This window comes from Coptis chinensis, chromosome 2 (assembly GCF_015680905.1).
Source record: "Coptis chinensis isolate HL-2020 chromosome 2, ASM1568090v1, whole genome shotgun sequence".
Lineage (NCBI taxonomy): Eukaryota > Viridiplantae > Streptophyta > Magnoliopsida > Ranunculales > Ranunculaceae > Coptis > Coptis chinensis.
Genome location: NC_141457.1, coordinates 27,374,893 through 27,389,074, shown reverse-complemented (window position 1 = coordinate 27,389,074; position 14,182 = coordinate 27,374,893). Strand labels below are relative to the sequence as shown.

General features: G+C 38.1%; 1 protein-coding gene and 1 non-coding gene across 5 annotated transcripts; both read right to left on the bottom strand.

The window, feature by feature from the left end:
• Positions 1-699: 699 nt before the first annotated feature.
• Positions 700-815, bottom strand: LOC147515592 (U5 spliceosomal RNA). Its single transcript, XR_015214704.1, has one exon. It is a non-coding gene; the product is annotated as a U5 spliceosomal RNA (small nuclear RNA).
• Positions 816-3,864: 3,049 nt separating this feature from the next.
• On the bottom strand, positions 3,865-12,975 carry LOC147515591 (protein MEI2-like 4). 4 transcript variants are annotated; one of them, XM_086588463.1, is made up of 15 exons: positions 12,465-12,975; positions 11,987-12,166; positions 11,837-11,882; positions 10,071-10,424; positions 9,046-9,473; positions 8,783-8,941; positions 8,333-8,449; positions 8,076-8,224; positions 7,412-7,509; positions 6,858-7,295; positions 5,853-6,507; positions 5,282-5,366; positions 5,091-5,159; positions 4,811-4,990; positions 3,865-4,605 (listed from the first exon to the last, which is right to left on the bottom strand). In XM_086588463.1, exons 2-15 carry the CDS (start codon positions 12,062-12,064, stop codon positions 4,444-4,446), a joined length of 3,018 nt encoding a protein of 1,005 aa, XP_086444589.1. In that variant the 5' UTR covers positions 12,065-12,166; positions 12,465-12,975; the 3' UTR covers positions 3,865-4,443. The 4 variants fall into 4 exon arrangements, with proteins under 4 accessions (XP_086444589.1, XP_086444569.1, XP_086444581.1 ...); XM_086588443.1 differs by having other exon boundaries at positions 8,073-8,224; positions 12,465-12,954; XM_086588455.1 differs by having other exon boundaries at positions 8,073-8,224; positions 12,730-12,853.
• Between the last annotated feature and the right edge of the window lie 1,207 nt (positions 12,976-14,182).

Below are 14,182 nucleotides of genomic sequence, written 5' to 3'. Positions count from 1 at the left end.
AACGACGCACAGATCTGTTCACGCTACTTTCCAGTCTCCTTCATGGTATATTTCACAGAAGGGTCTGGCAATCTCACTGCTTATTGTTGCTGGTTGAAGTGGAAACAGGAGAGCTACTCGCAGTTATTGTTATATTGTATTTAGATGGGCAATAATCCTATTTCTTGGTCAGCAAAGAATCAACTAAGTGTTTACTAGCTCCGACTGCAAAATGAACTTGGACTTGCATCCGACTCATCAGCTTACATATGCAACTTAAGGACGTACTTTACCGTCAGAATACTAGTGCTCTTGATTTAGCATTGAATACTACAGAGTTAGTGACATACTGACATACACGCTTCTTCAAATCAAGTATCTTTGTTCTCAAAATCAGGTTGCTGACATCTTTATATTCAGGATTTGGCTCTTACTAGTGTCGTGGATGTACTCATCCTAATTCAGCGGAGTTGCACTGTACATACATACAACTATGCTGAGCAGTTTGTTATAAATCATTTTCACATTGTAAATAATGGAAGTAGAGCTGAGATTGTTAGTTGTGTAATATGTAACCTACTCAAAGCCATCACGTTGCAAAACTTGTGCAAATGTAGCAACCTTTTACTTCTTAATATAATAGCATGCATTCTCATCACACACGATCAAGAACCCAAAAGGCTAACAATTGTTTGAGCAAATTTGTAAAATGGAATTGTGGGATTCCCTTTCGGAAGACCCTTCAAAAATAGGAGTATGCCGCTTTATGCAACGAGCACACGGTGTTCTTTAGTAAAAGGCGAAAGAATAGTTCGCTCTGTGCTTATTGCACGGCTGCTTGAGTTTTCAACAATATGCTTGCTCCCATTTTATATCATTTCTCCTGGGCACATATTTTCATCTGGTCCATATGGGACTAAACAAGCATTACTTCTTTGATAAAAATTTTAGCGTTGATTAAAAAATAAGGTTAAATTGAGATTTAAAATCTGGCGGAAGCCCTACGAGTGAAGTTGTGATAGTGTGGGTGTATTGGACATAGATTGAGCTATTCACATGGTGGGAGGCATAGTCCACAGGCTTAGTGTTAGTGGGACTTGCCTGCTCAGAGAAGCACCCTAATGAATTATGCAACAGCTAGAGTGGACAAGATTGGTGAGTTGATTCCTTACCTGGGTTGAGTTCAGAGGGCGGATTGGCTAATTGCCTTAAGAGTTGAGGATATTCATAGTTTGGCGGTTGGAACACAAATTTGCTTTTGAGGCCTAACCCTGTGGTGTACGTGACGACTTGCAAATTTGGTCAATGCAAATTGCGAAGGTTGGTTCACGGCGGACTTGCTGGCCAAACAGGGAGTATCTTTGACGGAGAATGAGGAGTGTATCACTGTTGGTAGGCCAATCTGGCTGCACAAGTGGGAAGCTCCATTCCAAAAAAAATTCCGATTTGTATGAGTTTGTAATAGGTTATGATATAGACATGACTTGTAAAGAATGAAATAGGGGGGCAGCATGTCGCCCACCCTATACACCATCCCCTTTTGTACTTCCGTTACAGTTTTAATGAATTCAAACTTACCAAGCAAAAAAAAAAAAAAAAAAAAGGTTGGTTCACTTACTCAACAGGACACTCAACATATGGCCGCATGGTGATTTGATTGTTTCGGCTAGAAAACTTGAAGCGTGATGTTTATTAAGCGAAGATATTCACAACTTGGAATCCTAGTGTTTCACATTAAAGAAATTCGAAATCAAGCAACAAGATTGACTTCATCAGGAGCAGGAGGAACCACAAATAATCTCATCATGCATCCATGCACGCTCCTTCAGGAACAGGTGCACGTTGACCCACACACACAGCTCCACGCCTCCACAACTGCAGGTGCTATGCCATAATGCGTCTTTCACATCGGGTTCATTGTTCCCTAATCCCTACTGTGTTTTGCAGAAAAATGGACATGGACTGAAACAAGTTTGGGGAATTACACGACAAGGTCAGCTTATAAAGCTATCAGGAGGCGAGAACACAGTGGGATGGAGTAATCTCTTATGGGGAAAATGCACTCTGCCAAGACACAGCTTCATCATGTGGCAAGTACTCTCGGGAGACCTTTTAACTCGAAACAAGCTGGTGCAACTTAAGATTATAAACTCTTTAAGTTGTATCTTCTGCAAGTCCGATAGGGAAGGAACTCACCACCTATTCGTTAACTGTGAATACACAAAGAAGATATGGGTGGAGATCACCAGACTCATGGGATTTCAAAGAGCGGTTCTAAGAGCACGAGCAGAATGGGATTGGATATTAAACATAGTCATGAAGAAGAACCAATTGTCTGGAGTTTTTAAAGCTTGCTTGGGAGCAACCATTTACTGGATTTGGAGAGAGAAGAACTATAGAAGATTCAGAAAGCAAGCTTGTAGTGGGAATATTTTGCTACAAGGCTGATAAGAAGAATTCTGCAGAACAAGATGGGAAGAGTAGTTGATACACCAAGATTCAGGGCTCTAACAGACAACATGAAGATCAAAGTAACATATAAGAGGCACCAACAAACGCTCACTAATATGGGAACCACCTAATCCAGGTGATCGAACTTAAGCTAAATACTGATGGAAGTCTACAACTAGACAGAACACGAGTAGCAGGCATCATAAGGGATCACAGAGGACATCCTGTTCTTTGTTACACAGCAGGAGGAGAAAAAGCCGTGTTGAATCAGGAATTGATAGCCATTGTTCATGGCTTAAAAATATGTGTTCTTGAGGGATTCAACAAGGTGAAGATTGCCACGGATTCAAAACGAACAGCCCAGATAATAAACAAGAAGGAAACATTGCCATGGGCAGTGGAAAATGAGGTGCTAGAGGCCTGGGACTTGATGCAGCAACTTCACCAGATACAAGTAGTTCATGTCTATAGGGAGGCCAACAGAACAGCTGATGACGTACTTGAAGGTCCCAAAAGCTGCATTATGAGCACAAATCCACTAGAGGAGAGATTGGAAATGTCTATAGGGAGGCAACAGAACAGCTGATTACGTACTTGAAGGTCCCAAAAGCTGCATTATGAGCACAAATCCACTAGAAGAAATGATATTGAAGGATGATAGGAATGCTAGAATATATGTAAGACTGAGAGAGAGCAGTTGTAAACCATTCTTTTTTTCAATATAAAATAGGAAAATATACCGCTTGCATTAAAAAAAAAAAAAAAAAAAAAGAATAGGTCCTATAAACTCATATGATCTAGCTTTTTGCAAGCATGTAATCCATTATCCATACCACTGATGCTTTGAACTGTTTGAAGCTCCACACACATTCTTCAACTTCCAGACAGTAATCACAAAGTCTACACCTGATACTTCTAAATTAGTTTTTACCTCCCGGCCACATCTCAAACCAACATTTCAATACCTTACTAGCAATTCAGAACCGATTCTGTTTTTATCATCGTTCAGCTCAAATTGAGAATCTTCATCTTCTGTATATCTGATTCCAAATAGACAAACCTTCCTTCGATACAGTAAACAGGACTGGTTCTTCAATTTCTTTGATCATTTCAGGCCAGCATGTATACGGAGAGCTCTACAATTGCTCGAACTGTAGGAATTGTGCATTGTTCGTCATGTGGAACTCGGCGACTTCCAACCCAATCAAGGAAGCAAAAGCATTCATGAAAGAAGACAACCTCAGTTCCTCCTTTGTATCAGAATAGTGCTTACGTTCCATACATACATAGCCTCTCAGAGAGGAAGACGTATGGAGCACAAAATTCATACGCCAATAATAAAGAGTTGGCAAATTATTATTTTTTTAACAATAAAATACACTACAAAAGTAAACACTAGGAATTTGCATGAAATCACGAGTAAAGTAAACAACATAAAAAGAAGTATCAGAAATTATCGGAAATTAAGTGTTATTGAGTACATCTCATGACTTGGCCTCAGGATGAAAAAAGTACATTTCCTGAACGGCGCTGACAATAATACAAGTACAACACACAGTATCCGCACCACAAAAAATTTCACAACAACAGACTCTCTCTCTCTCTACAAACTTCTGTTTAATCTAAAGACAGAAGCCATGGGATACAAACCCAGAAGCTGTTAACAAGGTAAGAAAGAAACAAATACAAAATAAAAAGGTGGAAACACAAAAAGGAAAGATTAAAATGAAAGCCAAGGGATATCTTCCAATCTCAGCTACGCTCAAAACTTTTTTTTTTCACACTCATACAAAATCTCGAAGCCACTTTCTCCAATTATCTGTTCCAAACTTGGTTGGCTTCAAATTGAAAATTAAAATCCCAAGAAAAATTTACAGTCTCTTACTCCGCTTATGATCAAGCACTCCAGTTCCCAGTATTGGAATATGGAAGCTTGCAGCCAACTTAGAGATTGGGATGGATGGAATTATTATACAGTTTTAGTTATAAGGTTAGGGGGGCCCAACTGATGCATCAGTCCAAGTCCTTCACAGAACTACACAACGGGTCAATTCCAATCGATGATTCCTCCCAAATCGCAGAGGTCGACGGGCTTCCTGGACTATTCTCCTCATAACTACTAGTCCTGGGTTTGCCTGCTCTAGACCGTATATTTGCACCCATTGGGAAGGGCTCCTGCAAAGACAACATTAAGATTTCCTGATGGTTATAATATTTCCTTCCATAAAAAACAAATTGTTTCAATCATGCTAGACGCATTGTAAAAATCAATGAAATCTATAAAGAAAAAAGTTTTAGTAATCTTTGGGAAGAAGAGAACCGCAAATAGCATTAAAGATAATTTTGAAGAGCTTTGCAGTATTAGTTTGGCCCTTTATACCTGGTCACCAGCATTTGGACCATCAGAGTGAAAGAGAATAGGGCGGCATCTTTTATCCTCATTCATCAAGCTGGAGTTTTGGAAATGAGCTACAAGAGCAGATTTTCCCTGGATACGAGCATATGCAAGTGATGCCACCTTCTCGCTATTAAACTTCTCCCACTTTTTCCCATTGAATGCCTGCATGTAGATTTTTCTTGCCTTTAAGCTTTTCTTTCCATCTCAAAAATTTATAAGTATGGGAGGATGGTAAAAGATCCAATGAAAATAAGACACGAACCTGATAAAATGGAATGATCTGGTGAGGATCGATCATATTGATGAATGCATAGCCAACATTGCACTTGTTCTGTAAAGAGGTAAAAAGGAACAAATAGAGCTGAGTTAGCATAATTGCAGATCGAACTCGTAAGGTAAATGGATGAATTCCTCCAAAACTAGAGTTATTTAGTTAGTCACGAATTTGCTTGCCTTAAAGTCTATTGGCAAATAAATAAAATCATAGGTTCCTCGATGGCGTTCATCAATTGCAGCCAAAAGCATCTTTGAAGTGTACCTGTGTATATTATCAAGTCAAGTCAAAAGCAGCTCAACATAAGATGAAGAAAATCAATTACTGGCTTATTTTTCCTTGTGCAACAATATAAAATAATTCATAATATTCAATAACACAAGGAGAACATGCAAGAAACCCATGCGTCCTCCTCATCAGTCAAACATGCGAAAAGACTCTGGTACTATGCATGCCAAAGTTATGCCTAGCTAACAAGCATTGCGATGATTTATAACCAAGAGAATGGTCATTCTTGGAGACGGAACTACTCTGTTCCCTGTTTTGTGTCACATAGTCAGTTTTCTACTTTAGTGGTCCAAGAATATAGAACATTGTTGTCAAACAGTTCAAAACAAAAATGCAAACATTAACATGATAGCCAATAACTATATGAATGATGACGATGCCATAATAACAAAACTCATTAAGAAGATGACAGAGTATGGTCAATTTTAGGGGAGTAATCTTGAAAAGAAAAATCATGCATACTTGTTTGGAATGTTCTTTATCATGAGTGTCGTCCGGAGGTCATCACCACGTAATATGCGGTCGATGTCAAGTTCAAACAGTTTTTTGTTGTCGACCTGACTTGAAGCAGCTTCGCCCCTACGGCTTCGAACCCGTTCAGTAGGCCCATCAAATGAATTCGGCATAGAGATAATTGAGTTTCTGCTAGGGAACATGTGAAACCTCTGTTGAGGTGAGTTCAGTCCAATATTTGATGAAACTGAAGGATCGATACAGTTACCACCAATACGTTGAAATATATCATGCGAAGGAAGTCCCAAGGAATGCAATGGAGAACTTCCAGAAAGTCCTAAGTTCCCAAAAGAACCTGCCTGGAACCCAGATGCTTCTGGCGAATCCCTTGCATAAGCTTGGCGCCTGTCCCAGAGAGACGGATTAACAGCTGGTGCTGATCCTACATGGTGATGGTGTATAGGTGCACCTGTGTTCATCATTTGAGATGGCGCTCTGGGAATTCCATGCACTTGAGGTGGGGGGTGAGCATGAACACCCACAAATGATGGAGAATGAGGCAACATCATAGGGTTTGGCTGAGGAGGGAGATATGAACTTGAGTTGCTCCACATAAATTGCTGTCCATGAAGAGGGCAGCTTCCATTTCCAGCAGAGCCCAAAACTACAGAACCATGATCAGTCATTAAAATGCAACACAAGGAGAAATGTGCAAACATATTCAGGTCAAAATTCGAGCAAAGGATTAGCTTATTCTTCTCTATTTTCTTTTGATGTGTGCACTTGTGCACATCTTTCATCAAACACCAAAACAACTAGAAGAAACATATGTACATTAAAGTGCAGTCTAGTTGTGCACGGTATGAGCAGTGCTGCTCAAATGATCTAAATCACAACTTCAATCATTTGTGCATGTGTTTCGAACCATTAAATATAAGGGGATTAGTTGCTAAAATGTCAACGACTTGATATTTGATGAAGCAAATAAAAACCAGGAAGGTATGGACATTGTACCCAGTGATTCATTGTAGCTTCCAACTTCATTACGTTCTCTAGGGTGCCCACTTGCACCAAGCCTCCGCATGTACTTAATATCAAGTCCTTCAGACGGCCCAAAACTAATGCTTCTGGACATAGTTGTCATGGTGCCAGGAGAGTTATATGGCACACCATTGGAAAAAAATTCATGGTGCTCAGGAAGCGAATGAGGATGATAATTAGGAGCAGACTGAAATCCAAACTTCATTTCACCAAGGGAGTGACTGGGCTCACAAGATCCAGATTGGTTGCTAGCTGATGCCACCCTCATTGGAGAGGTTAAACTGTGAGGAATTGCAGAAGAGATATTGTGACGAAATCCATTTTCAATAGGTGGCCCAGTTGCAGGGTGTAGCTCGTGGAAAGACCCCATCTCCACGCAATCAGATGTGATTTCCTTATGTAAAACTGATTCTGGAGGGAAAAAATAAATAAATGGTCAGAGAGCACAACTTTTTAAAACAACTGTTTTTGTGCTTGTGTACGATAAACAAAAGGTCGCACTAAAACTATATGAAGTGAGGCTGTACCAAAGCATACTGATGGTGAGTTATTAGGGGGGCTTCCTTGTTGCTGAAACACACCAGATTCCTCTTGCTCCAATTCGGGGGAAAATTGTTGGAGCATACTGCAAAAAAGTAAGATTCAGCTAAAACAATTAATGCTAATGCCGAAATGCACAGATGGTATACGATAATAAGAAACATGCAACAAAGGAAAAAATGAAGTACAACCCCAAAAGACAAGTGGCAAGCAGGTTTACTCAACAGAAGTCAGAAACGATTGGAAAGGAAATCAAACTGGAAGAACAATGTTTGCTTGGCATATAGAATTTTGAAAATTGGTTGTTCATGAAGGGTTGGAGAAAGAGAGTGGTCTAAAGACCATTAAAGCATTAAGCGTCTACACCCATTATCTATGTTATATGGACACCATATCAGAAAACTAATCCGTGTCGGATACATATCCACGTGTCTGTGTGGGACACAACACGGACACATATTGTATGTGATATACCTCAATTTTTATATTTTGCTGTGTTGGATACAGTCCGTGTCAATGTAACTTAGCCCATTATAAATTTACTTTAATTTATATACCCAAGATACAATGTGCAACCTACAAAGATTAGACTCGAGAAGGAAAAAAGGAGAAAATTACTAAAGAAAATAAAAAAGGTTTGGACAATACCACCGTCTTGCACCCCCAGGGCGGCTTGGTTCAAGCTTGATCCGCTTGCCTCCAATATCAGTGCGGTTCAATGAACGGAGAGCGGTTTCTGCAGCTCTAACATCATAAAACTCTATGAATTTGTGATGACGCTTGTGAGGAGTTTCACGGATCTGCAACCAGAAAGTAAGTTTATATCATCTCTTTTGTCCCCAATTATCCTGTAAGACGTCAAAAGTTTCTCATAGCTTTTCTGTGATACACAAAAAGATCCAACACACCTCCTTTATTTCTCCATAATCACCAAAAATCTGGCGGAGATCATCATTAGAAACAGAAGAATCAAGATTGAAGACCACAAGTGTGCCCTGGTTAACATCTCTATCCGAAGGATTATCCTGATGAAAAAGTAGCAAAGAGTCAGATACTAACCTAACAAAGAAGATACAGGGTAACATGTAATATTAATGATGCACATAAAAACTGGACGAAGGCAGAGGTCAGGGATACAGAGGGATAAGGAGATGTCAAAGAAAATCATACTTTCTGACCAAACACCACAAAAGCTGAGACACTGATGACAGTTAATGACGATGCTGATGGTGTTGAATGTTCATGATGAGGATGAGCAAAAACAACACAACAACTCCAACTAAAAAAAAACAACACAACAATAATGCCTGCACCATAAAGCCATAGGAAAATACTAAATTACCATCTTAGTATCATACCTTTGGGATTGAATAGTGGATGTCAAGCTTTCTACGCCTTAATGGCTTATTTTGGAGTGCTCTCATTGCATTCCGCGCTGCTCTTATATCATAATATGCAATCATAACAAATCCACGATGCTTGCATGATGTATAAAGAGCACGTATATCTCCATATTGCTGAGGCCACAGAACACCAGAGTCAGTATGATAATATGACTCAACACCAAAACCTATAAATGATCTAGAAACTGGCACTGAAAATAAGTTCAACCAATGTTTACCTCGAAAAGAAGCTTCAGTTCTGAATCTTCAACATTGCTATTGATATTTCTCACAAAAAGTGTTCTAGAGGGGTGTTCACCAAAAGGGTGCTCCCCAGCTATTGATCCGTTAACTCCACTCTGCTGACCATTAGAAGTCCCTCCACCTAAGTCCATTGAACTATTACCCCCATCCTCTCCTTCTAATTCCATCCCTCCGCCACTGCTGAATAGATCAAAGTCTTCTATGTCCTCTCCATTACTGGGTTGGGCAATATGATCAAGCTCATGAAACACTCCAGAAAGCAAGTCATCATCATCAGGTAGGAGGTTCCCAATGGTCTGGGCTTCCATTTCTTTCAGTGACTCAAAAGGCTCCTCTTCTTCAAAGTGTGAGGTAGTAGCACTGGCAGACTGTCCAAACAGAACATCGTTTGATGATAACGTCACTGCACAGGATATCCAAATAAAAGGGAAAAAATTAGGAAAAACCAACAAGGAGAGCATCAGGCAGGAGTATACAGTAGCAGCTGATTCCAGAATAGATGCAATTGTAATTGCTTCTTCTTCTGTTTTTCTATTTTAGCGGGTTGACTTTTATCCTGGCCGGTAAAACAGATGGTCGTTATAAATTTCAGAATGATAATGCAAACAGAGAGGACTCTCCTCACCAAGACCCTAACTGACACACACCTAAGCAGATATCAACTATGACATAGGAACCCACACACTTCATCGAAATTTAGTAAAGATCTGTAGAAAAGAGATAATTATTGCTTAACGCTCTAAAAAAGGGTGGGGGCAATTTTAGTGGGTAGAACAGTATTCATTTATTGCATAGAGTTGGAGTGGGGTGAGGAGGAACGGTCCAGATAAAATTGAAAAGCAGGGGAAAATGGAAAACAGGTTAATAAACAGTTTTAATGCTGATTTATTTTTACCAATTAACAAAAATAGAACAATGAAACAATTGAAGATCAGCATCCAAACATAAACAATGCATGAATAAGAACATAAATACATAATTATAAGAGAAGGGAACTCACATTTCTTATTAAATAATTCAGACAAGGAGCTTGAAAAGAGACTATTCTCGTGTTGGTCCCCATTCATGTTAATTGTATGGCTTTCCACCAATGAAGAAGGCTGCAGTATATTTGACTTTGATCGGAGACCATGGCCGATAGATCTCCAGGAACTCATAGAGACATTGGCTTTTCTCTCTGATTCAGCTACATGCTGCTCAAAGGTGAGCATAGCGTTCTGATCTCTAACAAAAGAAGACCGGGGAAGATCTGCAGACCCCACTATCTGTGCTCCCATGAAATGAAATCTATCCAAAGGTGAAGACACAATTGTCTTGCTTACTGGAGTTTGAGACATTCCATCCACACCTAGTCCTGAAGGGGGGAGGGGGTTATGAGCTTTCTAACTAGAAAAAATCTTTTTTTCTTTTCATGTCAGAGTAGGAAAGTAGAGCTAAGCCTCGTAAATAAAGAAGCGCAGATCAAGCAACTTTAAACAACTCCATATAGCGTTTGTCAAGCAAGTAATAACTTAATACATGCCCTTCACCAAAAACTGGATATAGAACCACAATTATTGGATTTCAATTATAAAGTAAAAAACCAGATTCTAATAACTAAGATAAATGGGTCATCACCTCACATCTCAAAACATAAAAGTTAGAACCAAAGAGACGTACAAGTCCACCAATATTAGTAATGCTCACCAAGTAAAATGACTTCCTCAAACCAGTGAACTATTGAAGCTTCCATTTGTTGATCACTACTCTCACGCATTTTCCATTTACTTTGTATTGATCATGTAAATTACTCCATCCATTCAATGTGCCAGAATAATTAGCAATCCCGATAACAAAGTCATCAAAAATGGATGTTGAAGGTCAACTGATTTTAATAATTAGAACTCATATAATGCTCTCGTTACTAAATGTTGAAGCTTCTTTTAATACAAAACTGATACTTCCAGGAGATCAAAACGAATTCCAGTAGATGGATTCGTATTTTGTACACAATTAGCTCTCCAAGTGTTTGTCTCTTTTAATTAAATTTTACTTCTACCCTTACATCTAATGTAATCATCAAATAAAACCTCCCTGAGTTGGAGAAAAAGGGAAAATGGCAGATCATCAATCAAAGAAGAAAAAGAACAAACGAAAAATTACTAGGTTGGCGAGACCTGCGGAAATGCGGGGAAAACAGGATAAAGAAAAACAGAACACCGCATCAGTTCAAATTATTTTCCATGCACATACATTGCTATCTACATTGAACTCAAGTATTACAGCTTTTAATAACTCCAAAAAAGGCTTAGTTCCATAGAAAGTGAGAAACTTCAAACTTAAGTGCCAGCACAGAAGAATCCACATGTACTATAGCAAATCTAGTGTCATTGTTAAAGTGAACATATATTTGATTTGTGATTAGACTATTAATTTATCAAATTCACTGTGTTATGATATCCATTAGTCAAACTAGCCAATAATGGTATTATTGCATTTTATATGTTTGTGCTTTAAAGAGCAAGTATAAGGACATGTCTCACCAAGTTATAGTAATTCCTTTTATGTATTTCAGGATACTACGAACTATGGTATAACCATTTAAAAACATCTATTCTTTCTCAGATTATCCTTACATTAACTAGAAATCAGGGTGGTGGAAAGTAATAGGATCCCTATTTGATTGCAATTTCATCCGGAAAAAAAAAACTAAGAATCACTCGGTTTCAGCTAAATCGAGTCCAATACTAAGACATTAGACATGTTTTACAAGAAGAACACACTCACCATGGTGACCAGGCACTGATTCAGATTTCCAAAATCCAACTTGCCTCTGAAAAACCACAAAATAGTAAACAGTATTAACCCTGAGAGCCAATACAAGTTGCTAAGTTGCTCTCTGGGAATTCAATTATCATATAAACTCTGCAACCATACCTGGGCAGGAAAACGGATTTCGTCGTAGAAGTAAGATGACGGAGAAAAACTCCTTTCGTCCATAATCTCAAATGGCATTATGCAACACAAAACACTCCTTAATAAACAGAGCAATCAACCCAAATATGTCCTCAGCCTTCTTACGCAGCCCAACTTTAGTATTAATGATGTACTAAAAACCTACATAACAACACCAACAATCCAAAAAAATGTCACATAATGCAAACTTGAGACCAAAATTCAAACCAACAAACAACAAAAACATAAAAATTACCACAACTGAAAAACACACGATTTTACCCAACTTGGATCAAACTCCTTGACTTTCTAGAACAAAAATTCACACACCCAAAAGCCATAATTCAAACAGAAAACAAACAATTGGGTCTTCTCATTCAGTGAACACTCAAACACACAAAAAGATCATTTTTTTAACTCATAAAAACACAATTGAGTCGCATAATAAAAAAAAACTCACCAAAAACAGCTCCCCAGCTTGTTGAAACAAAAAGAGAGAGAGGGTAATTTAAACAAGAATTATTGTTGGAATGGATTAAAGAACAAGGCAAGGAAATTGAGGAAGGGATCTAAAGCATAATAATAATTTGATTTTTTATTAGTATGCCGTGTAAACAACTTCCAAGACAAGAAGAAGAAAAAAAAAATTCCCTCTCCTCTAAATTCCCCTGCATTACAAGCTAACTAAAATAACTAACTTAAAAAAAAACAAAAAAAGCAAATACCCAAAAAAGCCCCACTCTTTTAAACTTATTCCATTATTGTTATTATGTGAAGTGGGGACTTTGCCGGAATCAATGTAGGTTCCGGCAAAGAAAGAGCATTTTTTTATTTGGTTTTTTTTTTTTCTTTTTTTTTTAAAAAATTTATTTATGAGAAATAATAGGAGAGAGAAATAAAAAGGGAGGAAATATAGGTGGTGGGTGGTAGAGACTAGAGAGAGAAGTGGTGACGACCTTTTTTGTTGACACAAGCAATAAAGAGGAACACTTTTTTTTCTTTTCTTTTTTTTTTATCTTATTTTATTTGGGTTTTGAATTATCAGGTAGACTTTCTTTCTATCTATGGACAACTGGACAACGATGCAAATGTTTATTTGTTGGATTGGGATATATAGACATATAGTATATGTTATCTTTCAAAATTTGGTAGAATATTAATATTGTACTACTTTATCCATTTCCACCTAATCAAGGATGATGACATATTTTGCTTGTTTAATTACATCATTAATTTTGTTTTTCCTAATTTTAGAAGACTCTTATCTACGGAGTTATAGAAGAGGGAAGTGAAATGACTGCAACATTTAAAAGATTGTAAGTTTTGTAACATTATTCTTGTATGATGATGATTTGCATTTTGTCAAACTAGTTTCACTTGGTTCCAATTTTTATAATTTTATATATATCACACCGTTTGCATCTCATCAATCATCATGTAGAGTTGCTTGCCACACCGACTCCAATCTTTCTTGCTTGAACTCCTTGAGGCTGAAGGTCAGCTTTAATAGCTGACTCTGTGTATCCTTCCCGTGATGCTGTCGTCACTCTTGATTCCCCTGTGATTCTTATTTACAACTACAAGCATCGTGCATGACTATTTTTTTTTTGCAAATATTTTGGTATGTACAAGGTGTCTCACACTCTCATTGTCGCAGTTAATACATACATGTCTTCGTATATCAGTGATTTAATGTGTATTTTTATTTGAAAATTCTGGCTAAGACACTATGGTAAGTTAGGAAAGTATTTATTTTTTACCAGTAAAAGACTAGATTACTTGAATTAACAGTGTGTTTTCAAGTGTTCTGGCATAATAAATGACAACGAAATAAGATAATGACAACGGCACTTGAGCATTTTCTGATGGTATAAATACGAGAAGGTGTCAAGCATATCAGCATGCCAGACATGAGAAGGAAACGTATCATATTTGACTTATTCATCAACTGACTAAAGCCAAAATGCCCTTGCTCCATCTCAAACAAAAAAAAAACAAGTAAGCCTCTGCCGGTTCCGATTTTCCGCACACTAGAATACAAGAACAAAAAGCAAGTGCACGCTACGCGACCCTCAGCTCACTGCTATTTGTCAAGACGTAGATACAGTATAGATAGACATCACATGGAGTCCCGCTTAAAATAAGCTACAAAGGAATTGTCCTTACTGCAAGGAACAT

Excerpts from the sequence above, each read along its gene's own strand:
- LOC147515591 (XM_086588443.1), bottom strand. The coding sequence starts at position 12,064 with ATGCCATTTGAGATTATGGACGAAAGGAGTTTTTCTCCGTCATCTTAC. Across the intron at positions 5,367-5,852 it reads ATAAAGAACATTCCAAACAA|GTACACTTCAAAGATGCTTT; the intron begins GTATGCATGATT and ends TAATATACACAG. Across the intron at positions 4,991-5,090 it reads AGATCATTCCATTTTATCAG|GCATTCAATGGGAAAAAGTG; the intron begins GTTCGTGTCTTA and ends ATCTACATGCAG.